A 27407-nucleotide genomic window follows, 5' to 3' on the forward strand; every position below is an offset into this window, starting at 1 on the left:
ACGTAATCCTGGATCCCTTTTATTCACAATCATCATCTCTTAAATTCAGTGAATAACTCTACTATTAATTTCACCCTAAAATTTATATCTTTCTAACAGCATTCAATTCCCTTCATCTGTCGTGTTTCATGTAGTGTCTCGCCAGCAGCTTTCTGAAATCTTCATTGAAATAAAATATTACATGTGTAACTTCTATCCTATTTCTGCTGTCCTGTTTTGTCTACATTTTGCAATTCTCTCTCCAAATGTCAGCATATTATCACTAAATCAGTAATGTGTGGAATTGTTTTCTTGGCTCTTCAACTAACACTTATTATTCCTCTGTTAAAACGTAAACATTTAACTAAGGAATTTTAAATAAATGTCAACCAATATCTAGCTTACCTTTTGTGCAGAAGGTACCAGATCTTCTATGTATAGACCACTAGGTCCAGACTGATGCTTAATCTTCAAACATCTTATGTTAGGGTTACTGAGATTTTCTGCTGACTGCTCTTTGGTCATTTTCTGTCCTGGACCCGATCAAAGCAAATGATTGAATTGGTTAGAGAGGGTTGTTTGTCTTACTGCATCTGCTTTGCTTTGGTTTCTGTGACTGAGAGAAAACAATTTCTTCCTACTGGACACAACTCATACTAGCGAAAGGTACTTCATTATTGTCACTTTGTTCTGTTTGGATTTGTTTTTTATCTAATTCTTTTTACATATACAGTACATACTGTTATATACTTTCTACCAGTACCGGTATATACTTTATATATATGGTACATACATTCTGGATCTCTAATTCTAAAATTATAATCAAACCTTTGGGCACTGCATTGCCCTTTATTGGTACTAATCTAGATTCAAACACATTCAAAAAATAAGAAATTGTAGCCATGAGCAAGGCAAACGCTGATTTTTATTAACAGAGATTTCACAATGCCATACAGGAAATGTACTAAATACCTCTAGAAACTGGATATTGTCAACATGTGTTATTGTTCCATTGTTTGTCTTTGAATTTGCATTGTGTTGTCATAGTCTAAGGCTTGTGTAGCCGGAACTCCTCTGGTACAGCAAGGTGTTTCCTTTCTTTCCTGATCATCTGCCTCTGGTCTTAAACGAGACCTACCCATTGCATGGGTGAACTAGGGTTTTGACCGTTTAGGACATCAGCCAGCATTAGCGATGCCATCACTAGATTCACCCAGCCAGATGTAGGCTGATCAGTCCAGGTCTCCTCAAGCACCTGTCTAGTTGATTCTGGGATTGCCTTCTTTTGTATTAGATCTCACTGCAGGACACTGTAGCAAAGCACCAGTTTGAATTAAAGCTAAACAAGCTGAATATAAATTAACCATACTATAAGAATTTCTCTTATTCTTCTCTTTTTCTTATAACTGTGAGCTTAGACTTCAAGCATCCAACAGTGACAATGGAACTATAGAGTGAAGGAACAGACCAAAACCGCTTTTTTAAATACTGTATAAATGCAGACTGCTGCCTCCCAGTGGCTGGTGCTCATCAGATTTCATTTGCAACTTTGAATATGTGTGACACCTTAAAATAATTTCCAACATACTGTAGCAGTTAGAAAAAGTGAATTAAAGACATCAGAAAAGTGTCGTCTCCATTTCATTTCTATGCTGCTGAGTTCTGACAAGACTGAGTTATGCTGATTGGCTCTCCTTGTTTGATGAATGACAGTGCTGGAATCCATCCAAGTACACAGGTCAGGAATATTGATGTCATCTTTGATCTGAATTTTGCATCAGAAGCTCATGTTTGCGATGTTGTAAATGTGTCCTTTTTTATCCCTGCAACATTGCTTGTATCTGTTCCTGTCTCTCCGAGTGTATTGCTAAATATGCTCATGCATGTGTTTGTTTCTGTAGGCTTGATTATCATAGTGCAGGCTTACTGATGTATCCAAATGTGTTCTTAAAAGGCAGAATTATACCCGGAAAGGTAGTGGTGTACACCAATCCATCGGAGGTCATTAGTCAGTTTAGAAAGGTTTTCTAACCTTGTCAGTATGGCTTTGGACTGAGGGAGGAAACCCACAGCACCAGTCAGATTTTGAACTCCAAATGCAGTAGAAGGAGTCTGGGACTGGAATCCAACCCTGGTTAAGGAGTCATAAAAATCAACCAAAAAATAATTAAATTCACTGTTTGTGCACACTGTTATTTTCTGTGAATTACTGACATGCTCAACGAGTCAGAATTCCCGAAGAACTAAATGAATAAAGTAACTCCTTAGTTAGTTACACTACTAGATGAGCAGAAGTCAGATAAACGTTGCAAATGTAGGCAATTAAGTAATAAATAAAAACGTAATTATTTAGCCTAGCAAACATAAATTGCATGATTGAAAAGCCTAAAGTCCATAGAAGAATTCAGAAAATCAATGGACACAGGTCTAGTAATAACTTTTCTTAGATCTGTTTAGTGATTTTTTTTATAGCAATGAAAGATCCATAGCTTGAAAACTACGGATCAACCTGGGCATAAGCAGAGACAGTGGATCACATGGAGTACTAAAAACACAGCATGATTGTTAATCTAGCTCAGTCAAAGCTAGTATTGCTTGCAACTCCAATAAAAAATGTATTAATATGTTGCAGACTACTCTTTATATTAAAACAACTATGCTACAAAAGCATTAAAGATTGGATAAGTCATCAGAGCGAGAGTTTGCAAGACTTGTGCCTGAAACCTGCCCTTCCTGCTCACTAGTCACTCTAATCGCTAATGTAATGTGATGTACAAGCAAATAAGTACAAGTTGTGCAACAGACATTTCACTGTAGAAATGTTCCAATGTGATTTGCATGCAGAGTTAACAAGTGTGTAATATTTGTCTGCAGAACCGTCTCGTAGTCGAGAGCAATATTTCTATTGGGTTAAAAGAGATGTATTCACAAGCCTGCTTGTTTACAATGTAGTAAGGCTGCCACATGTCCCTGGAAGTTTTGTTGCCCCTTGCTGAATTCCATAAAATGATGGCAATATGGAGCTGCACATACCTGAACATTTAGTCTACTGTGGTGTAAATTTGAGGTTTTACAAGTTACTGTGGACATTTTACTCGGAGTTTGGGAACATAGCCTCCGAGTAATCCTGTTGTGCCAAAAAGCAGTAAAAGGTGGTGTGGTCACTTGAGACCGAATTGGAACTCCGTAAATTCATAACAAAGGCATTAGATATCCCGTGGCGCTCTTTGTGCAGAGCCGAGGAATTTTCCCCAGTGTCCTGGCTAAATTCCACTCAGGATCTGCACAGTCTTGCCTGCCTAAAATTCCGCCTTTACATGATCGGTGATTTTAACCTGGTCTGCTGTGGGCTGCCAAATGCCTGCTGCACATTATATTGTGGTGGGAGGTGCAGTTCAATACTCTGACAAGGAATTATTGTTAATCAACGATGATACCATTTCCTTCAGTATGAAAAAATGTTGTTATGAATAAATGTTGGTATTAAGAAAACATCTACTGAAATCTATCTATCCATCTTTGTACCATGTTTTTTTTCAATTCAGGGTTGCAGGGGAGCCAAAGTCTATCCCAGCAAGCAACAGGCACAAGGTGGGATGGGTGGGATGCCAGTCCATTGCAGGACACACACACACACAGACACAGACACACATGTGCACTCACACCAAGCACCACTTTTCCCAGAAGCCAATTAACTTACTAGTATCAGTACCAGTTTCTAGACTGTGGGAGGAAATCAGAGCACCAGACACAGAGAGAGCTTACACAAGGACCACAGGTAAGGAATTGAACCCAGGACCACAGTGCTGCAAAGCAGCAATGCTAACTACTGTGCCACCATCTACTGAAATTCAAATCAAAAACATCTCTTTATCTTTATTTTTATTTAAATAAAAAGATTGACTGAAAATAAAATGTAAAAATCAAAATTATAGTTGTTTTGTTGAGAAACAAATATTTATATTAAGCAAAGCAAAATCACACAGTCAAAATTTACAACAGCTACACTGTATTTGAACAGTCTCATTAACAAGTACAATGCTTATAATGATTGAAGAATGTTATTACAATAAAACATTCATACTTTTACCAGGCTAATGTGACAGTTTATCCATGATCAAAAAGACTTTTAAAAATTAAATGAAATAATAAAATATATTTTTGTTGTAAATACGGTATCATTAACTGTGCCCAATTAATTAATTAATTAATTAATTATGTGCCCAATTAATGTTGTCCAAAAAATCTTTGAAATACATAGACATTGAATACCTTGTAGTCAGTAAATACCCAACTTTTATTGTATTACTTCATGTGAATACTAGGTAATGGAACATGAAATAGTTAAAATATTTAAATAGCTTCCTTTATATTCAAATTACTGAGTGGTGTACAAAGCAGATACATTTCAAAGAAACAGGCATAATACAAAGCATGCACTTAGAAAGTAACTACAAGTTAAAAGCCAGAGAAGAATAATATTTTTAAAATGTAATAGATTAAACTCCTAGTCACTGTAACTCCTGAAATCCAAAAGCAATATTTAACAGTTTTACTTTCATTTATATACTAATTTGCACATGCAGTACTAAATATGTATGGAACTGCACTAAAATGTTAAGCTATTGTTATGATTATGCATTTGTAGATAGGAGCTCATTTGAAGTGAATTGAACTACCTTTTTGTAACATGAAAATAACATGAACCAATGTGTTTCAGCTTTTTTTAAATCAATGTACAATTCATGATTACAAAGGAAAAAATAACTATCAAATCTCAATTACAATCGTGGCATGGCTCTTTTAACCAGAACTGGTGAGTTAAGACTCTGCACTTTGATGAGAGACAATTTCCTCTTTCATAATTACTTTTTGAGAGCCATGCAGATCACTCATGTAAAAGGAACCTGCATTCATCATTTCACCATGTGAAACCGAGCTAGATTATACCACTTTTTCTGTAAACATCACACTCTGTTTTCCAGATATTTCACCTCTGACCTGCCCAGATCCAGCCTTCCTCTCCACTAACACCACATTCTGTGAGCCTGGCAGTCCAACCCTGTGCATGGCTCCTTGATTAAGCCCAGCAATCCCCTCCTGCACAAACTGCCCAGATCCAGCCTTCCTCTCCACTAACACCACATTCTGTGAGCCTGGCAGTCCAACCCTGTGCATGGCTCCTTGATTAAGCCCAGCAATCCCTTCCTGCACAAACTGCCCTGACCCTGCCTTCGTCTCCACTAACACCACATTCTGAGAGCCATTGCCATGGAGGTAACCCAGCACTCTGCCCTGCACAGCAGAGCCAGACACCACTCTGTTCTCTTGAAACAGGACCTTCTCAGAGCCTGGGCCTTCTTTCACCAGCAGCACACCCTGCACATTAGGAGCAGCTGGCCTTTCTGAGAAGAGCATGGTGTTGTGGACCTGCGGCTCCACAATGTACCGAGTGGGTTGAACCACTGAGGTGGTTGTGTAATACACAGGCTGTAGGATGACATATGCAGGACTGGGAACTACTACATTTTCTCTGAGGTGCATGGCTGGGAGAGTGGTGGAAGAATACTGCTCAGTGACGATGTTTTTCTGGATCTGGGGCTGAGGAACTGGGCTGGGCTGAGGTCTCACAGCATCAGTTGTCACAGTGTTTTCTCTCTTGATCTCTGTGCGAGTTACAGCCACATCCTGGACAGTAGGCATGGCAGGAGGGACCACAAGTTCTGATTTCTTTTCTTCACCCATGCAGATCTCAGCAAGGGTCTTAAACTTGGGTCCCAGGTCATTCAGGAACTCCAAATCATCATCTCCTTCAATGAAACTGCAGCATCCCACTGAACCCACAGGGGATTCTCGTCCTTCAAAGTCAAAAACCAGCACACCATCTGTTACTGTCAGGGCTTTCTCTGCAGCATACTTTGACTTCTATAACGAAAAAGAAGACAAGTACTAGATAAGTTATTATATTTTAATTATCTGTTCTCAATACTGTATGTAGAAGCAGCCCAGCCCAAGTCACGTTTCCTTGGAATCAGCTGAGGAGCCAGTTACCGTACTGTATGTGTACACGGGATTCTTTTCAACTTTAGAAGATCAGACATCCCTGGAGCCTTGGTCACATGGGTACCAACATACCAGCAGCATCTGTTGTCATTGCCTCCTTTGTGGTTCACATTAGAGACACACAAACTCCCCTGAGGAAGACAACTGGGCTTGCTACTGTTGTCTAGACATGACAGACGACACATAAAAGTTGCTGACGTGAACTGGACCAGTTTCCTTTTTACAGACACACTGACAGAAAGTATTCGCTGGCCAAAATCATTCTCCTTGGACGTGCCCACCAGAGCACTGCACAGTAACTGTGCAAATGCAAATATTCAAACAAAGCACTCACCAAATTACTTTGCCTGTCAAGAGCAGCTCTGGTGTCCTCCTGCCCTACACCTAGATCTAAGTACAGGGATCAGACAATAACAAAACATGCTTTATTTATCTCACTAATTAATTTCATATAATTTCATATATAAATTATGAAGGCTTCATATAATCCTATCTCCACATCGCCACCCTTGAACACACCCACCCATATACAAGCAATCATTTCTGCAATTGCTGATTTGCATTTCATTGTTTTGTTTTCAAAAGCAGTTTTAATACTTGTTATCATAGATTCTATTGAGATGTTTTTGTGCGGTGACTCTGTGGCCAAGGATCTGCGCCCTGTGGCTGGAAGGTTGCTGGTTCGAATCCAGTGGCCAGCAGAGGAATCCTACTCTGTTGGGCCCCTGAGCAAGGCCCTTAACCCCAACTGCTTCAGGGGTGCCGTATAAATGGCTGACCCTGAGCTCTGACCCCAAGCTTCTCTCCCTGTCTGTGTTTCAAGGAGCGCAAGTTGGGGTATGTGAAAAGACAAATTCCTAATACGAGAAATTACATATGGCCAATAAAGTGTAATACTTTCATAAAAGTACAGCAAAAACAAGAGGATTCTACAATGCAAGTAAAGACTATAATGAAGCACTTTTTCTAATTTAAGATTAAATTAATCTATTGTTGTTAATTGGAAGATTTTTTTTCTTTAAAATATAATTCATTTTGGATTTTGGAAAACAGTAAAGGGCTGTAGGTTGGAACACAGTTTTAGGTTTTCCATGTTTTTATTGCATCATACAGGCTGCACAAAGGGAATTTTCCACAGAAACCTTGACTAATACCTAAAGGTGAGATCGAAAATCACCATCACGTACTGTATACCATTTGACAGCTTTATGTAACAACTGAGGGCATTTTTATTTGTATAAATTTGTCTTTCCAGCAGTTGGTTAAGTTGTTTAAACTTGTGTTTTCCTTTAGCTTAGTGTTTAATGGTCACCCCTCTATAAACAATCCATTATTCAGAGCTGCTTTTTCCTTGAGGCTCATGGTGACACACATCCACTGACCCTAAAAAGTCTGTAACTGAAATTTGCTTATGGCACAAATAGTACAGTTTACATACTGTATGATGGTACAAACAGCTTACCACAGAGCGGGAATACTTGAGACACAAGGATAACATTAGAAGAAAGATGGCAAACGTCAATGTGTTGCATCCTGGAGTCTAATGACACTTTTTTCAAAATAAAGGATACATGATAAAGACACACATTTACATAAACATTAAATGGCCACATATACAGTGCTGATAACAGTGATTATCAGCGATTTATTTCATTACCTGTGAATAGTAAGCCTTCAAAAACACTTCAGAGAGTGCTGTGTCAACACAGACATCTTCGAATCTTGAATAAGACCTTTGCGATTTTTTCAGAACTTCTTTGCTAAGAGCTTCTTCGTGGATGTTATCAGTCCTAGACCCTTCAAATCTTTTAGCCAGGTCTCTGAATGTTTTCTTAATTTCCCCCTGCCTGTGTAGACCAGCACCCTCTCCTGTCTTTACACGCAGTATTCCAAGGACAGGTCCCAGAGGTGCTTTCAGACATGGAACCTCCTGTGTAAAAAACAAATTCACTCACTCAGAATTTAAAAATGGACTTTATTCTTCCGTTTGGTTAGATTGCCAGTATTCTTTTTTTAATAATGTAATCAGTTATTTTCTTTTCACAAGCACCAATCTGAATATGGCAGATGGTGATCAGCTTAGCTTTATTGTGACCCTTGTTCCATCAGGTGAAGCAATAGGGAATAGTTCCATCAGGTGAAGCAATATTTCTTAATATAGTTAGAAATGTATGATCCTTATGTCTTACAGACATCATTTCTGAATTAATGTCATGTCATGTCACTTGCCAAACCGCTTAATACCATATGGTGTCGTGGGGAGCCGGAGCCTAGCCGGCAAGCAGCGAGCACAAGGCAGGGTACAGCCTGGGCAGGACACCAGTCCATCGCAGTGCAAGTGCAAGCCAATCATACATGGGGACAATCTGGAGGCCACAGTAAAGGCCGAGGGTGGAAATATGGCCTGGACACCGGGATAACTCCCTACTCTTCTCGAGGAATGCCCGGGGATCTTTAATGACCACTGAGAGTCGGTACCTTGGTTAAACGTCTCATCAGACAGACGGTGCCCACTACAGTATAGTGTCCCCGCCACTATACTGGGGCATTAGGACCCTGAATTCATGTAATATTTAAAAACATATAATTCAAGCAGCAATGTGCAGCTCTGAAGCCCGGGATCTTTTTCAGAACTGGCATGCTGTACAGGTTGTATGATCTTCCTATGTGTGTAGGTTTCCTCTAGGTGCTCCAATTTCCTCCCTCAGTCAAAAAACAGGCTGGTAGGTTATTTGGCTTTGGGGAAAACTGGCTCTGGTGTGAGTGTGTGCCTGTCTGTGTTTGCAACTGTGATGGACTGGCATTCTGTTCAGGATGTATCCAGTGGTGCGCCTGTCGCTTGCCAGAATAGGCTTTGGCTCCCTCCACAAGCCTGTACTAGAGAAGGCAGTTCAAAAATAGATGGCTGTTTTTGGTTTTGTGTGGGTTGCGAGAGATTGAGATGCCCTTTGATATTTCACACCCAATACAACAATTAAGGGCTGATTTACACGACTTAACTCATACACATACTGTACACTGCATGAGCGTCAACATCTTTGTTCAATGGGATGCAGCAAGATTAAACCACTTACCTTGTCTTCACCCTTTTCTTCTGTGTTATATGGCATCAATTGCCCTTCAGTAACAAATTCATTATCTGCACCCCCTTTAAGCCCTCCACATGAGCAAAATAACAGATTTAGGGCCATAACTGTTGAGAAGACAAAGCCAATCAATGAAATTCTATAGAACACGATAATATATATATAATAAGAAGCTAGAAACTTTTTTTTAGAAATCAAATAGTAGAACAGGAAAGATATTATTTATGACTATAACAAATTTAATGAACTTGATTTCATTAATATAGAAAATGAATGTAACTTTGTCCGGACCCCCAAACAAAATTTAATACAACACAAATCCCATCCAATTTGTGTATACTATTCATTTTATATTATGCGCTACATTCTTGTTGCAGGAAAAGGATATAATAATCAGAATGGGCTCAGCTGCATGTTTAAAGTTTCACACTTACAGTACAGATGCAGCATGTACTATATCACAACAAAGGAGAATGACTATCTCACTACCCTCTGGAATGCACTTGCAATGGAGAAAATAAATAAAAGCAGGAAGAGGCACTGTTTTATTAGTGCAATTTTTGGGAGACAGGAATTGTACCCACAGAGAAAATTAAACTTTGGTCAATTTGCGTTATCATTAGGATACTTACTGATAAATAATATGCAGGGCTTTTTTTTCCTTTTCACTTGCTGACACAAACATCTTTCTCATTTTATATGAAACTTAAACTGCATCATTAACTTTGTTTATGAAATTAATGGACAACCGAAACAAGTTAACCTGGACACTCACTAATAACCAAGGAGAATCTGCCTCCATGGGGTCCAGACAAGAGAAACCAATCGAATAGATTGAATGTTGCAGTGATTTTGGTTGGAGGCAAACCTAGACCTCTCTTCTAACCTTGTGTTGTGGGACAAGCTCCTTCCTTCTCTGGAACTCCCCACAGTGACTTTGGGAACATCAGCTACAGATCCATCTTCCCTTTGGGGTTATCATGTAGCACTTACTGGTCCCGTGATAAAGTGTGGGCAAACCTCTTCCCAGATGGATGCACCTACAGTGCCATCATCTTGACAAAGATGATGACCTTACAGAGTACAGCACTGATGGACTGTTCACTTACAGAGCAGCATCAGGAACCCAAGGATGAGCAGACCCATGGCAGCAAATCCCAGTCCACCACCTGTTGATTTTCTTGTGGCCTCACAGGTTTTCTGTTCATTACAGGTGCAGACATCTATCTTTACAACCTGCTTATCAGCACAGGCGAAGCCTTGTTGGTCTTTCACCTCCACAGCAACCTTATATGAACCAGGCCACAAGTTATCACGGGCTCGCAGGATTGCAGTGGTGTCTTAAAGAGAAAAATAATATATATAATGCAGTATTTACAAGGAAAATAATTTGATTTTTGATTATTTTGTCACCTTTAATTTCTTTATAATACAATTGCTGTTGTCTTTATTTTGAATGTAAAAGAAAATTCAAAAGGATTTAAGTATGGATTGGCTTCCTTAAATGTTGTTTCAGGTCTCAGATAGACAATGGCAGATGCACCCACAGTCACTTAACCCCATTTTCTGCAGTGAGGAGTTAAACACATGAAAAAAAGAAACAATAAGAAAACTAGACATATGCAAGTGTCATCAATTGTTCTAGTAAACAGAAGTATCAAGATTAAATGTAGTTGGTGTTCTTACAAGGCACATTTTCAGGGTTACAGTGTTTTTTCAAGAGTAAGCAACCAAGAACAGCTTCAGTTTGATAAGAGCTCAACAGTGGGCAGTAGTAAGTATTAAATTAGAAAATAAAGATATTACAATGCTGTGCCGTGCATGAGTGCTCAGCCCGGTGAGCTAAACATTTTGATGAAGCACCTTTGGCTGCAATTTCAGCAGCAAGTGATTTTGGGCGAGTCTGTACCAACGTTGCTCGTAGGCATTGCTTCTTGCCCATTCTTCTTGGCAGAGTTGCTCGAGCTCTCTCGAATTTCTAGCTAATTCTGAACAGAATTATAGTCAGGACTTGTCAGGGCTTCCTTCTAGATTTGGATGTATACTTTGGATCGTTGCCCTGCTGAATGTGCATTTTCAGCTAAGCTTCGTTTTTTTTAGCAGAGGGAAACAAGTGTTTGGCCAAGATATCCTGAATTCATGCTTCCCCCTTTCTTAAGTTTCTATAGATAGAAGAGCAATGCTGAAGCAGGACAGACCCCACCACATTTCACTGGGGGCATGAGTGTTTTCTCAGCAGGACCTTCACCTTTTTTACATCTAACGTAACACTCATTGACATGCCACAGAATGTTTATTTTCCTATTAGACATGGTTCCAATTCTCATTCAGATGTTGTTCAAATGCTAGTTTTTTACCACTTTGTATCCTGCAGATGCCAGTTGGTGTTGGCGAGCTCCAGCTGTTGTCTTTGGATTTGCGGCCGCCTCTTCTTCTAAGCCTCAAACTCTTTAATCACACAGGACATCTGAGCACCAGTGGGAAGAGATTCAGTACTCATTGGTGCAATGGTGAATCCCTCACTGACAACACCACAAACCTACAACACCTGGGATGCAAAGTTCCTTTTCTAATCACCCCATTCCTACTCCCACACCACAGCCAAAACTTGTTTGCAGGGAAAACCCTTACCATTCAGTTTTTCAGCTCTCCACGTGCCCTTGGTACCTTCAGGAATGATTTTGAAATCAAAGGGAGGTCCATTGGGATCGATATCTCCATCCTCAGCTGTGACAAACACAGCTCTGCTCTCAGTACACAGAACCTGGGAAGTACTGGTCAGAACTGGGCAGTGGTCATTGTGGTCCTCCACCTGGATAGCAATCGTACCGGTGGCGGTTTTGGCAGGGAAATCTGATAAATAGTTTAGAAGAAAAGAAAGATTACAAAAAGAGGCACTTCAATCCATCCAGCTCAATAGCTAGCTGGTGAAGTGAGATTTGTTGTTTAAATATTTTTGAAAGGAGTGAAGACAGAATCCAACTGGTTTCATTTTTGCTTTGAAATAATCAGTTCAATGCTATTACAAAAAGTGCTGCTTTCTGTTGTTTTTTTTTTAGAATTGGCACTCACACTTTTTTCCCCACTTTCCTCCACAAATTCACATTTAATTTTACCATTGTGAGAATCCCCCCAAAAACATGTACTGTATATGCACATCACATGAATAGAATACTGCTTTCAGTCTTCTATCGATTTTCTTTTACTTACTTTCAGTTATGACCAACACACGTGCGTAGTATGTGCCATTAACCAAGAACCTGGACTCCCGGTCTGGCAGCTTGTTCAGTTTGATCTCTGCCGTCTTTACATCAATTGACAGCCAGTTGTCAGGATCAAATGCCTTTGCATATCTGTAATAACATTAATGATGTAATGTGTTTGTGTGTAAACAGGATATATCCAAATAGAGAATCTTATTCTCATTAATATAATAAAACAATTGTGTTTTGTGCAATGTTATAGAGACGGGTATGATTCATTCACTAGTACCACGTCCTTTTGCATGTCACACTAATAGGGGTACTGTAAAGGTGGCAATGAAAAGTTACATTAGAAATTAATAACACAGTGTTAATTATCTTTTAGCTACTGGATTACAATTTTGAGTTACCTGAAGGTTTCTGTACTCCCATTTTGCTTCTCTTTCATTTGTTTTCATCCATGTTGTTTTCTAGTGTGAAATTGTCACACTAGGTAGAAGTCTGTGTCAATTTAAAGTGTACGGCAGTGTGTGCCTGATACCTGTTCATTGTGTATGGGAGACCTACTGTGGTCAACTTTCCGACAGAATGCAGTCGTTACCTCTTGGGAAAAATGTCAGTTTACTGCTTTTACCCTGAGAAAATATACCAAATCTCTCCAATATCCATCACATCACCTGGTTCTGTAATCTGTTGAAATTGGATGTGGAACTGACATTAACAGACAGGTGTGTGTCATTTAAAATAAATGTTTAGCCTTTAACATTTGATATATGAACAATGACTGCTTTTGACATTTCACCTGTCTGCCATTGGCAATTCCAACTCTAATTACAATGCAACTGACAGTAAATCATTAGGACCACCAAACTGAAGAATAAACAACAGTGACTGGGACCTTCCTAGGGAGGCCATTAAGCTAGTCTCCACAGGAATGGTTCCCGCCTTAAATGCAGGAAAGAGGACAGAGGAAAAGCAGGGATATCCATCATCCCCCTCTTCCTCCGAAGCTTGAGTCTGGGAGAGATCCCTGTTCTAAACTGTTTTGGATCCAGACTCTGTAGGTGCTCTGAGCATTACTGTAAGAGAGTTTGTGTGCTTACTTATTTTAGGAAATCCTGATTTTCTATATTGTCGACTCCTTAGGCCAAACATATTCTCTCCCATTTTAGTGATGTTGGGATAAGAAAATTCGTTATTGTTCACTTGTGGGCATCCATGTTTTAGAGGGGGAAGTTTAATTCTGGGTAGGATTCATTTTTCTTAAGATGCAGTGTATTTAAATTACAGAAGTAGAATCTATGGTAATTAGGACTCTGAAACCTACGTATTGTGCATATGTGTCAGTGTAACTATAAGTAAGTTGCACAAATGTTAGATTTCACTACTTTCGAAGATATGTCAAAAGGCTGAAGCACACAATTAACACTTTTCAAAGCAAGCCTGAACAACTATTTCCACAATGAGCCCTTCCACAGAAACTATAATTGCAAATATTCTGTATATACTCATACAGCTCCTCAATATCTATAGGTCTGTCAGTCTTTCAAAATTGCGAATAGTTATAAAGCTCAGTTAAACATGGTCGTACCTCAAGAAATCAGGCAGAACCTACTGAGATGGCATAAGCAGAGGTTAAATCCAGCAAAGTGGATACCTTCATTTTATTAACATTTGAAGCCAAGAACCTGTGATTATTTTCACATAGAAATGCTAGTATAACACTTTTGATTTCACACTATTGAAAAAGAAGTCTGGTAATCGGAGAAAAAAAAAATATTACCTGACTTTTTCAATAATTTTCTGAGTGTGCCGATCAAAAGCTGGATATTTTGCAATTACTCTGTTGATGATCACTTTTTTCCTCTCCTCGTAAACTGAGACAAACAGTGTGTTAGGAATAAACCGGGGACCTTCAGGTTTAACTTGAATTTTAACGGGATAGTTTTTTCTTCTTGGACTGAATTCTGCTCCATCATAAAAGGCCACCCGATTTCTAACGGCAACTGCAAGCTCAAGGGTACGGAAAGCTTCGTTTTCTAGTGGCTTAAAAGTCCAGAAGAAAATAAGAAAATAAAAATACAATACTAGAATGTTTAATTCTAAGTACATTACAATTATATCTTGAACCACTCATTTCTACATGATTTATACCCATCACAGTGGCTGTTCATTAAAATAGTTATCGGAAGCTACTAAATATCCTTCTGCTACTGAACAGCTATTACTGTATCATCACTAACATAACTAAACACAACATTAACATATGGAGGGAAAAGGGTCAAATAAAAAGGAGAATATGAACTCTGCATTGTCTTAATGTACATCTGTAAAGGAATAATACTCAAAAGTGACCAACTACAGTACACTGTATCAATTGCATAACAAATCATAATACAGTGCTGTACATACTATACAGTACCTTATTTAACATTACGATTCCTTCATTAGTCTTAGTGTCAGTTATAAAACTGAAGTAGCCCCCTTCGTTTCCTGACACAAAGTCAAACACTGCCTCCCAGTTTTCTGTAAATTCTAGATCTTTATCGAAGGCCTTTATCCTCATGACTTCAACATTTGCTTTATTTTCTTTCACACTGCCAGAATACTGAAAGAAAAAAACAAGATACTGTATTAACTTTAAACGATGAACAATAACCAAATAAACAAGAAAATAAATACTTTGTATGATTGTTTTGGAATGAGTATTGTGAAAATTTTACCTTTATCGCGCTTATATACAGTATATTACATGATATATACTGTATATAAACATAAACAGAAATTGTTCAAGTGGGTAGCTGCGTCACCATGCGTAGGCTACAAGGGAACAGGTAACGGGTTTGGCTCCACAGCCAAAGTTTCCTTTCTTTTCTTTTCAGCATTGAATAAAGCCGTTACCTGTTCCTTTTAAACATAAATTGTTCCCTTTGACCACAAAGACAAATATTTGAGATGTTGACAATATAAGAAGTCCTAGATGATTTTGATCATTGAAGACCCAATGGAAATATTCAAAAATATAGAATATAGAAAAAGTGAAAATATAGCACTATCGTTATTGAGCTATTTCAGGGCATTCTGTACTTGGCCTACCCAAAGTTCAGTGCCTTTGGTGTTCAATGGTAACAATAAACAACTCAACCCTCACAATGGTTACAACAGTGTTGCATCGAACCTTAAGAGCAATTCGATCCCATAGAAGTACAATTTTTGATAGACTAACATGGCAGTCTGAATGTATTCCATTATACACAACCCTTTCTGCATTCACTGAAGAGTTACCGTGATACCCTTGTTTAATCGAAGCCTGTCATTTCTTCAGTAACCAAAATGGTGTAAATATACCACCATATCAGTGTTTTTTAAATGTAATGGTATGTAAACCAAAAAATAATTATGAATCAGTGGATGTAAAATAAAAAGGGAAGCCTTAGTTAACCTACCACAATTAAAGGGTTAATCCGGTGATTAAATAATTGGGAAACATATAAAACAAAGAGTGAGCTTGTACACCCATGTCCTGTATAATGGTCAGAAATACTGTGAGGTTGGTCCTCACCATTTGGCTTATGGAAACAGATCATGCCAATCAACAGGTCAAAAGAAGCCCCCAGAGGTCCTCCGAAAAAACGAAGCTGAGGCTCATCTGTCTGGTGAGGGTTACACAACCATTTCTAAACACCCGAGTGTTCTCAGATTGTTTCTGGGCATTACATGTTCTGGTATGAACAAATGAAACCTTACCCATGACCTCTAAATATCCTAGAACATAAATGCAAACCACTTCGTAGCTCACTGTGGTTACACATGTAGGAACCCATGAAGACTGAATTCAAAAACAACCTTTCTTGCCACCATTGATGTCTCCTTCAAGTGAAATCTAACATATAATAAAATAATTCTCATAAAAATCCTTTCAAAGCTCAGACAGGGCTATGCTTAATCTGGAAGACAAAAAGTTATAATATTTTCTACTCAAAAATGTCCATGAAGAGCCATATGTCACTTTGTCATATACGGTCATATACAGTCGTTATCGTTTGCAAGTATATATATTATTACTCAAATGCCTTTGAGTACCAGATACACAATCCATGATGAATTTAGCAAGACATAAGACTTATCTTTATGAACTAAGATTCTGAATGCTAGGCGATTTATGAAAATGTTATTATATCTACTAACAAATCAAATTTTAAAATCCTTATTACTTCATCTTTTTCCAGCGTAGGAGGATTATCGTTGACATCGAGGATTGTAATGTGAACAGTTCCTGTTCCAGTGTTGCCATTGGGTGCTCCATTCATGTCTATAGCGTGTACAATCAAAGTATAGTTATTTTGCCTCTATAAAACATAAAGACAAGTCATTACTGAGACAATATACAGACAAACTACCCACTTGACAGCCCTACTGTATATCTTATACATATTGACAAATATTGGTACAATCATGTCTTCAAAGATGTTTTCAATTGCAGACAAATATAAAGTTAACAGACGTCTAACGAAAAAACAAATCTGATCTAATACTGCATTCCAGCAGCCCATGATACTGTAGCATATCCAGAAATCCCTGAATCCAGAAATGAAAAGAAAATTGACCACCAGTTATCTGGAACCAGTTTAATAAAATCTTAAGATAGTCTGGATGTTTTGTACAATATGTGTCCTTTTAATTTAAAATGGAAAGGGGCCGTGTTGGAACAAACTCTCACAAAGGCAAGAAATGAAAGGAAAAAGAAACAGAATATCTCAGTGGGTTGGCTTGATTGAGCATGGAGCTATTATGAATTTTTTGGAATATTATTCACCAAGGCACAACATGATGGCACAGTTGTTAGCGTTGCTGCCTTGCTGCACTAGGTCCCTGGGTTCAAATCCTTGGATCTATCTAGAGACATTCTGTGTCTGTGTCTGAGGAGGACTAGTGTCCTGTCCAGGCTGGACCCCACCTTGTGCCTGGCGCTTGCAAGGATAAGTTCCAGCTCCCCCTGTGACCCTGACCTGCATAAAGTGCTTAGCCAATAAATGGATGGATGTTATACACCAACAAACACACAAAGCTACCTGTGCCATGAAGTGTGATCAGAGGAAATGTCAAAGTGCCACATGATTTTGAAAGGGATGTATGATTTATCTGCTTTTATGGGGGAAGGGTGCGTGCTTGCAATGAGCCCTAATTCTTTATTACTAATACTTAGTAATACTAGTTTTAAGAGGCTTTCCATCATTTGTTTTTACCTGTGAAAGAGGATTGTGCTAAAGGGCATTCTATATGGACTATCACTTTACATTAGTATGGTAAAATGGAAATAGAGTGATCTGAGAAATGCAGTTAAAATAAAATCACTTAACCAAAATACTTACTTCTCTGTCAAGGGTAGGTTTGTCAACATAAATCATGCCTCTCTCACTTATTTTAAACATCTGATCTGGGTATCGTGGCGACTGACTTGTGATACGGTATGTAATTTTGGCATGATCGGTAGCAGGGTCATCATCATCTGTAGCAGTTGTTTGCACAACGGTAGTACCTAAAATTATGAACAAACATTTTATTTTGTCAAAATTTGATATGTTGTAAAAGTAAGAGCAGAGTAATTAAATAAACAAAAACAGCCTTCACCTTGCCACCAGATTTAAAAAATCAGGACTCTCTGAATTCTGAAGAATAGGTTTTGTTCAGGTCTCCAAAACGGCTAAGACCCTAAGGACTGTTGCACAAACTGAATAGAGTGAAATGGACTTAATGTGGACAGGTTGTGGGCAGCTTTGAATACAAATGGAATAACTGTCACAGAAGTCAGGGGCTAGCCGTGGAGAGAGACCGACGGGACAGCAGGACCCTATGCGTAGCGGCAGGAATGAAGCAAACACTCAAGGTATCGGGCGGAGTCGGAACGAGACGAGAGCCTTAGGTAGCGGACTTTGGGCGACCTGGTGAGGCGAGCCTCTCGACAACCCGTCCCAATGCTGAGTGAGGAGGATAGAGAGACCCAGAAATATAAAGCCCCAGACAGCAAGACACACCGGAAGAACAAGAACAGCACAGGGAAACTAGGAACAGGACAGAGCAGGAGCACCCTCTAGCTGTAGAGGGTGTGACAATAATTGGTTCTGGCTGGACATTGTGAATGCTGTATTACTCCACTAAATAATACAAACTGTGCAGTAAGACACTTTGGAGCTCATTGTGTAAGAGATTCACAACCAGAACAATAAACATTTTTTTCACGTATCCTCTGATGGCATGAAGACAGTCTTGGCAGCAATGTCATACATTGTATCTCTCTTTGAGCTGTGCCAGGGCTCTGCACATTCTGTGCCAGCAATAAATGTTAGAAATCCCACCCAAATTGTATGAGGAACCAATGATTGATAACATTCTCCCAAACACCATTACCTCATATCCCAATTCAGAAGTCTATCACTAACCCTGACGCCTCAGAGATTAGAATGTTACAAATGTCACGAAGTCCATCACTGCAGTCTACAGCAATCTGTGATCCCATATCTGTTCACTAGTGCAGGAGAAAATAAGTCCTTGAAATTCCTTTGTGCTTTTCATCCCTAAGGACACCAAATGTGTTTCACATGTAGGGGAGAGCCACTTCATCCACCCCTGAAGTGCAGCACACACTTGGACAGTGCACGACTGGACATTGTGCACCAGCAGCTCCACTTCACAGCAGATCACCATTAGAATCAGAAATTAAATTAAGGAGAGAAAGGTAACAAGCCTAAAGTGGAATTTAGCCAGAATACCAGGGTGAACAATTCTACCCTTACTGACACTACCATGGGGCCTACCATGGCCAAGTAGTAGAGGTCTGCTACCTGACCCGAGCCCAACAGGCCCCGACAAAGTATCGGGTTTCGGGCCAGGTTCGGGTCAGTTTTTCACTTACAACTTTGGGCTCAGGACGGGTTCGGGTTTGTTTTCTAATGAGTGAAAATGAATTATGTGTGTAACAGAGCCTTCCTAACTAACGGTTATCACCCATTCCCCACTTTCAAAAGTATTACAGGTTTATAAAATACCAGTTTTTCTTAGCGCACGGCATTTTCTATCAACTCAGACGCATAGCAGCCAACCAAAGCATTGTAAAACCACGTCTGTGAGAATCCATCTCCGTGTGTGCCACATGAGGAAAAGCGATTTCGGGTTCGTGTTTCAAATTTGGCAGTACCATTCGGGCTCGGTCGGGTCGGGTCTCAAGGTCTCAGGTACGGACTGGGTTCCGGCCTCAATTTCATGCCCATGCAGACCTCTACATAGTAGGCATCATACTCAGGCATACCATCCCAATATCATGTGCCACCCCAAAATTACAAGGTTGCTTGCAGGGGTGCTGATGAGCCCAAATGCCAAATGGCTTCTGGATGGGGGCCAGATGGTCTCTCATTTGTAGCCGGTCTTAGGTTCTTAATTTAAGTTGTTTTTTCTAAGCAGACAGAAACATATGCATCATCTACTAGATAATGAGCAGAAGGCTTTGGAAAAAGGTACAGCTGGAAGTCCATTTAGGCATCTCTTTTCTTAATATTAGGAAGGAGTGACATTTGCAGAAATATACATCAAACTGTCTTAACCCCCCACACACAATCACACTCTTTTGCCTTCTAGAATTCAATTTTCTGTTAAATAATTTAATTAAGTGGAAGTTTGAGACTCAAAGGCCAGAGGGAATGAATGGATTGTCAGAAGTTGATATTCAGTGCAGCTCACAATTCCAAATCTTCCCAGTGTCTTCCCTCTACACAGCCAGCATGCAGCTAATGTATATTGAGCAGAAGCAACTGGTATTCAGATCCCATGTTTTCACGCCGGTTTCGAATGCACCCCACAGGTTGAGAACCTTAGCTCAAGGTGATTTTCAAGCACATTTAATTATCCCCCTCTTCTATGTGTTCGTGCGAACTTCCCTTCTTTGTATATTTTTACAGTAGGTCTTTGTAGTTTTGTTCTGGAAAGTTAATAAAAATTTGTCTTGGTATACCTTCCATTTGAAGGTACACTTCCAGACCATTCATTTCTGTGTCTCAAAATAAGCCCCGCAGTGTCAACAAAACGTATACAAGCCAAGTATGCCCTTGACAAGAGAAGACCCACCCAACTCTAGGGCCATGCAGCCTGCTGTGTTACACAGGGAATCCCATCACCACTTAGGCCACAGTGGACCTGTGAAGGGCGGCTGAGCAAAAAGAAGATAGGTAAAGAGATGTGTCACAAGTGCAAAGACAGCGCTTGAAATCTGGAATGCAACATGTGAATAAAAAACAAAACAATAAAACTCGAAATATAGAAAATATTGTTTTTTTGCCTGTCGGGCTCCGTTCAAGAACTTCTCCTTTTTGGTTGTCTTTAAAGACGGGGACACAGTCATTTTTATCTTCAACAATAATCTGAATCTCCAGCTGCTTCTCTAAGAGTTTATTATGCAGATCTTTCGCCGTTCCTGTGAGCTGAAATGCACAAAATGAACACAAACACAGTGACACGATGGGGCTTTACAAACAGAGATCGTTCTTAAGAAGAGGGCAATCTACCTGCTGTAAATAACAATTCGTCTTCTGGGATTGAAAAAAAAATGGAACTGATAAAATTATGCTTACATTGTACTTCGCAAACTCCTCTCTGTCCAAGATCTTTGTGACTTGGATGTTACCATTATCTTTATTCACAACAAATACGTTGAAAGGGTCTTCTGTTGCTCCTTTGCCTTCCAGCCCATAGACCACTCTTGTGTCTTGCTCGATAGAAGATCGAATCTAAAAATGAAATTGCACACTGACAATATTTGGTAAAAAGATCATATTCTACATTAATAACTAAATCATACTGGGTACTTTATGCACAATGTGGACAGAACAAGTACCTGAAATTCACTGAGCAAAGGCTTTAAAGTGAAAGCAAAGTGAAGAAAGAACACAATTTGTTCTTTTTTAAAAAGAGAGAAGTGTTTGGAACATGCTGCCTTATGACACTATAGCATTTAGTTCACTTGGATCTTCTAAAAATCTGTGTGATGCTTTTGGATCTATAAGCTACCAGCAGTCAAATAAGCAAGATGACTCATACTGCCTCGTCTTTTGTACTGCAGTAGCAGCTGCTGCAACAATATTACAGTCCAAGTCCTATTTTGAGCCAGGAAGTTTTGTACTTCTCCAATACAAAACATTGTTTGCGTTTGAAAAAAAATAATTAAAAAAACATTTGCAACTTAGGTGTCATGTTTTCATCCCATTAACAATATTAGCAAGAAAACAAGAGAGAAACAAGACAGGGGGAGCATTCATCTACTGCAGAATTGCTAATGCATAGATAACAAATAGAGATTTCTAAAAAACACGAAGCAGAGAAAACAGATAAGTGATTAATTTTTAAATTGAGGAGACCATCTGCATCTGTATTTGGACTTACCTAATTTAGGGTAAACAAAACGTTATGCTGTATAGTCCAACGTCTTTACATTCATCCATTTTCTAGCCACTTCATCCAATTCAGGGTCGTGGGAGAGCCAGACCCTATCCCAGCAGGCAACGAGCACAGGAGATGGTACCCTCTGGAGGGGATGCCAGTCGATCACAAGGCAGACAGACACAGACAGGCACACAGCCACACCAGGGCCAATTATGCTATTTTGCTAGAAGCCAATTAACCTACCAGTATGGCTAGGGACTGTAAGAGAAAACCGGAGCAACTGGGGAAAACCCACACAAACACAGGGAGAACATACAAACTCCACACAGACAGCACCCCAGGTCAGTTGAACCCAGGGCTCCAGCGCTGTGAAGCTGCAGTGTTAAGCACTGCGTCACTGTGCCATATACAGTAAATGATATAGCGATCAGACACATGCTGGGACTTAAAGGCTGAAGCAACTGGACTGATCCACATATTCGAAACCCCCAAAGCACGGACAAAGTCAGCTCAGAGGTTTTCTTTCAACACAGTAGAGGTCTTCAGAATGAACAGTGAAACATGAACCAGACGACACAAGCAGAAATTATGTGGAAGTGCTTTTAAAACTGGGAACAGAAGACTCTTTACACAAAGAACAAACTATTCCGCCATGTGATTCCTTCAAACAACAGCTAGCTGAGATAATAATAATTAATAATTGCTTACACTTATATAGCGCTTTTCTGGACACTCCACTCAAAGTGCTTTACAGGTAATGGGGATCCCCTCCACCACCACCAGTGTGCAGCCCCACCTGGATGATGCAACGGCAGCCATAGTGCTCCAGTACTCTCACCACACATCAGCTATCAGTGGGGAGGAGAGCAGAGTAATGAAGCCAATTCATAGATGGGGATTATTAGGAGGCCATGATTGGTAAGGGCCAATGGGAAATTTGGCCAGGACGCCGGGGTTACACTCCTACTCTTTTCGAGAAGCGCCCTGGGATTTTTAATGACCACAGAGAGTCAGGACTTCGGTTTTACGTGTCATCCGAAGGATGGCGCCTGTTTACAGTATAGTGTCCCCGTCACTATACTGGGGCATTAGGACCCACATGGACCACAGGGTGAGCGCCCCCTGCTGGCCCCACTAACACCTCTTCCAGCAGCAACCTTAGTTTTTCCCCGGAGGTCTCCCATCCAGGTACTGACCAGGCTCATACCTGCTGAGCTTCAGTGGGCTGCCAGTTGTGAGTTGCAGGGTGATATGGCTGCTGGCATGATGATTAATCTCCGATCTAGCGAACAGGCTCAATGGCCTCCTCTTGTTGGCACCTTTTCTTATGTTTCTATGTTGCCTGGAGCTCTCTACCTCTCCTCCCTACAACCGGCTATCTGCTCCTGAGCTTCCTCTAGAACCTCTGTCACACTGCATCCAGCCCTAAATTTCAATTTTTTCTTGGATTACTCTCTCATGTTCTTCCTGTTTCTTGTTTCTGGTCATTACCAATTAGGTACAACAGGGTGTTGTTTATGTGTTTGAACCTGTTGCCCTAGTATCAAGTGACAACCGCGATACCTCCCAAAGATTGCCAGTCAGTAGGTAATAGGCACACAAAGGCAATGTGTCTCCAGTAATATCATTGTGTTGAATGAAGAGCTAAACCAACCGATGTAGATACATTGGGTTGTTTTTTCTAAATATCAAATGGAAAAATAAAGGATTAACAAAATCAACAAAACAACGGAGGCAGTATGGCAAAGGGAAATGGAGTTTTTTGCCATTACTTGTAGGAGAATCAGAAAGAAAAGGTGTGCTTAACACTTTTTCAGTAACTCCAAATAACTCCAAACAGACTTCCAGACTGGACAATATCAAAGAAAATACACTAAAAACATCCACTGCATTATCTTAGTCAAACATTCTTCCCAAAATAGTTGAACAAACTTCACTTTTTCTGACCTCAAAAACAGCACTTAGTTGTTCCCTCAGATTTATTTCACTAGGATGACCCTGCCTTTTAGTGTCACTCCACTAGTATTTTCCAGGTACTGTCTCACAGATTTAACTCAGAGCTTCATTGCCATTTGCTCCTCAACATTCATAATTAATACTGTGCACAAGAAACAATCTATTTTGCCATATAAAGTAGAATTCTAACTTACGGTACATTTTAGCATATTTATGTTGTGTCATAATTGAATTTATATTGAAAATAAGGAGCATATTTAAACCCTGGTAGTTTCACAACTGCAGCAGAAATACCACAAAAGGAGAGCATGAAACTTGGAAAAATTCCAGGACAATAAAATTCTTTATTTGGTTTTCTAAATAGAAGTGGCAAGGCGTTTGCAGTATGTATTGTCAGGTACTATCTTTGTAATCGGTCACTCACTAGAAAACGTTTCCATTTGAAAAGTCTACATTCAAGGATAACATTAAGAAAGGCATTTGAAAAACTTACCCAGGCAATACATTCCTTGTCTCTGTAGTCTATATTTTCTGTGATTTTAATTGGAGGCAAGATCCACTGTTTTTCAGGCTCCTGTTGTTGCCCGTTTTCCATAGCCTCCACGCTGTTTTTGAAGACCTTTAAATATTAAATAAGCACAGCGTCCAACCCCGCTATCCCAGGCAAAGTTTCGGAAATGAAAAATAACGTATTTTGAAATGAACCGAGTGGTGTTCCGAGGAGTGTGCGAGTGTCACCTTTCAGTAAAAGGAAGTTCGGGAGGGATAACGACAACAAGTCAACCCTACCCATCTGCTCCTAATCATTGCTGACAATACGTAGCTATACTGAATGTCTAACACAAACACTTCTTTTCACATCCATCTCATGCGTTCCTCCTCCAGCCACCTTCATCTTGCAAGTTACCCCTCGGTTAAGGTCCTTCTCTGCTGGGGGTTGGAGCCTCCTAATTCTCTGGCCAGAGGGCTGCCCTCAACCCAAGTAGCTTAAGCCAGAACTCTCCTCCAACATTACTCAAACATCCACAAAGCATCTGATTCTTCATGTTCTTGTCCCTTGTGACATAAAACATGTTCACATATCTTTTGATGGATGGTCAAACTGCAAGCAAAACATTTGTTTTAGTAGATTACGTGGAGCACTCATTCACAAAAAGTGCCCTTCAGAAATGAGAACCACGATTACATTCTGCTAGTGCGAACCAGCTTGGTCAGAAGTTTCCTCTCATCTTTTAAACCTTAACTTAGCTCTTTACCTCTTTTTTCACTCAGGCTGTGAGCTCACATAGTTTTGTAAACGGTTTATGTTTGTATGTGTTGCTTTTTCTTGCTCTTCTTTCCCAAAACAGAATTCTTCCACGTTCTTGCTCTTGAGCATATTAACAAGCACAGGACATGATGCAGCCGTCATCACAATTGACAGAAGAAATTCAAATTTACCCCAGAAGAAATTCAGAATTTACAGAAATTGCTTGAAAGGGTATAATTATTGGGGGGGGGATCGCCCTGCATTTACAGTTAGTTAAATTACCACAAGCCTCACACAGATTTCCCCTTGGCACTGTGTACTGGCAAAAACGTAATTTTATCATTTACAACATGATCAAATTAACACTATGGACAAAAAAATGAATATGTAATTAACTAGTATGTTTTTTTTGTAATGTTTTAATGAACGGTTCTCCCTATTTAAAATCTTAAAAAAGAAACAACTGATGGCGGTTCTACTTACCCTCAACATTACAAACAGAAAGAGGCTGATGCCAGTACGAGAAACCTGCAACATGCTTGTTTCTTCTTTCAGATCACTTCCCTGAATTACTAACCTCGTGTGCTCGGTTATTGACATGCAGCTTAATGCTAGATCATGAACACACTGCTTGTTGGTTACTCTTTGTAACCTTAAACTTAAATATGTTTTCCAACAAGTCTGTCCAGACTTGTTTTCTTTCCAGCTAATTTAATCAGAACATAGGTGTTAGATAACATTCATAAAAAAATACTTACAGGACAGTCTTCCAAAATGCAAACACTGCATAAAGCATGCCAAAACCTGTTAAAGCACAGCTACTTGAACTTGAACTTTATTGCCATATGTAACCGTTACTGGTACAATGGAATTCTTACTTACAGAAAGTCTCTCGATTGTAAAACAAGTGTAAAAAACAAGACAAAGTGCAAACAGTGCATCAAGACAATGTACAAACAAACAATAGACAATGTGCAAGTAAGTATGTAGACAGTTTGAATGTAAACAATACAGACGTGTAAACAATGACTGGAGATGTGCAATAGATAAGAATTCATAAAGAGGTAGATGGTGATGGTGTAGGTGTGGTCCGAGGGGGATGGCTAAATGTGTTCACCAGTCTCACTGCTTGTGGGTAGAAGCTATTGAAGAATCTAGTGGTCAGTGTCCGTATGCTCTTATATCTCTTGCCTGAGGGCAGTGGGGTGAAGAGCTCATGCCCGGGGTGGTGACTGTCCTCTGTGATGGCCAGAATTCTACCACAGCAGCGGTCCTCATAGAGCTGTTTAATCTCGGTGAGACCGCAGCCGATGATCTTCTGGGCCATATTGACCATTCTCTGCAGTGCCTTTCTTTCTCGCGAAGAGGTGTTGCCATACCACACGGTGATCCCGTTGGTGAGGACGCTCTCGATGGTGCAGCGGTAGAAGTTCACCAACACATGTATTGGCATCCCCCATCGCTTGAATGTAATGTTTACAATGTAATGTAATGTACTGTAATGTTCTATAAGTATTATTGTTGTTTCCCCTGAGGTATCAATCTCATGTAATGATAATGTCATCACACTTACTGTGGTAGAACATAATAGTTTCTGTTGTAAAATGCCTTGTGCTTCAGAAATTACTTCCAAGGAATTACATTTGTACTACAGCAGGGGTAGCACACCCAGACTGGAACACTGCAAACTTAAAAAAAAAACATCGAGAAGATCTGAAAATGAAAACAGTTAATCCCATTGTACTGGCGTCATATTCACACAAGCAGTAGCAAGTAAAGCCATTCAGAAGTGCCAGGGTTTTGCAAGCAGCACCACATTTCCCACGGGTTTTAAAGGTATTCCAAAGTTGGAATATTGTTTGCTCTTCTCTGTTCATAGGTTTCAGCATGGAGACTGTTTGATCCTTTGCAGCTGGCAAACTTTCCACTTTAACCTGTTCAGATCCGTGTTTTTGTTCACCTCCAAAAAAAGACAAGAAGGAATTCCTTATGGGATAATATAACATTATGATGAATTAAAAATAATTTTAAAATTGTATTCAAGCTTTAATGATCCAACTGAGCTCTGCTACATATGAAGAAGGTTAAGGGGTAGAAAAACACTATTTAGCACACTAAGTATTCCTCAGAGGCACTTCTGGCAGAAATTATTGCTTTCAGTATTTTTGGACGTTTCTACCTGCTTTGCAAAAGTGACAAGTTCTTCCAGACTTTAATCATCAAAATTCAAATCTCTACTTTAACTGGGACACTTAAGGGCATTTGTCCTCTTCTTGACAGACGGTTCAGTGTGGCTTTGGCCTTGTCTGTCACCAGCTCCGCCTAATCAGAATAATCCAGAATAAGAACAATCATAATCAAGCACCTGTCAATTCCCGCAAACGATGCTGTCTGGACGAATGACCTAATCACACTCCTCAATCACTACTGCACCCCTAGAAC

General features: G+C 39.7%; 1 protein-coding gene across 4 annotated transcripts in view; it reads right to left on the reverse strand.

Moving 5' to 3' along the window:
* Positions 1 to 4007: 4007 nt before the first annotated feature.
* The window catches only part of LOC102687970 (desmoglein-2.1-like), a 45071-nt gene continuing 21671 nt past the window's right edge, over positions 4008 to 27407 (reverse strand). The window contains exons 1-14 of one of the 4 annotated variants that reach the window (XM_015353866.2): positions 25449 to 25574; positions 24210 to 24335; positions 20953 to 21108; positions 20661 to 20802; positions 17704 to 17870; positions 16546 to 16680; positions 14754 to 14939; positions 14115 to 14377; positions 12339 to 12481; positions 11760 to 11981; positions 10238 to 10468; positions 9117 to 9235; positions 7700 to 7972; positions 4008 to 5904 (exon numbers count right to left, since the gene is read on the reverse strand). In XM_015353866.2, coding sequence (XP_015209352.2) covers positions 4924 to 5904; positions 7700 to 7972; positions 9117 to 9235; positions 10238 to 10468; positions 11760 to 11981; positions 12339 to 12481; positions 14115 to 14377; positions 14754 to 14939; positions 16546 to 16680; positions 17704 to 17870; positions 20661 to 20802; positions 20953 to 21108; positions 24210 to 24335; positions 25449 to 25565 — 3261 coding nt within the window. In that variant the 5' untranslated portion in view covers positions 25566 to 25574 and the 3' untranslated portion in view covers positions 4008 to 4923. The other 3 variants (XM_015353868.2, XM_069191392.1, XM_069191391.1) reach the window with 3 other exon arrangements.

Source organism: Lepisosteus oculatus, chromosome 6, assembly GCF_040954835.1.
Source record: "Lepisosteus oculatus isolate fLepOcu1 chromosome 6, fLepOcu1.hap2, whole genome shotgun sequence".
NCBI lineage: Eukaryota > Metazoa > Chordata > Actinopteri > Semionotiformes > Lepisosteidae > Lepisosteus > Lepisosteus oculatus.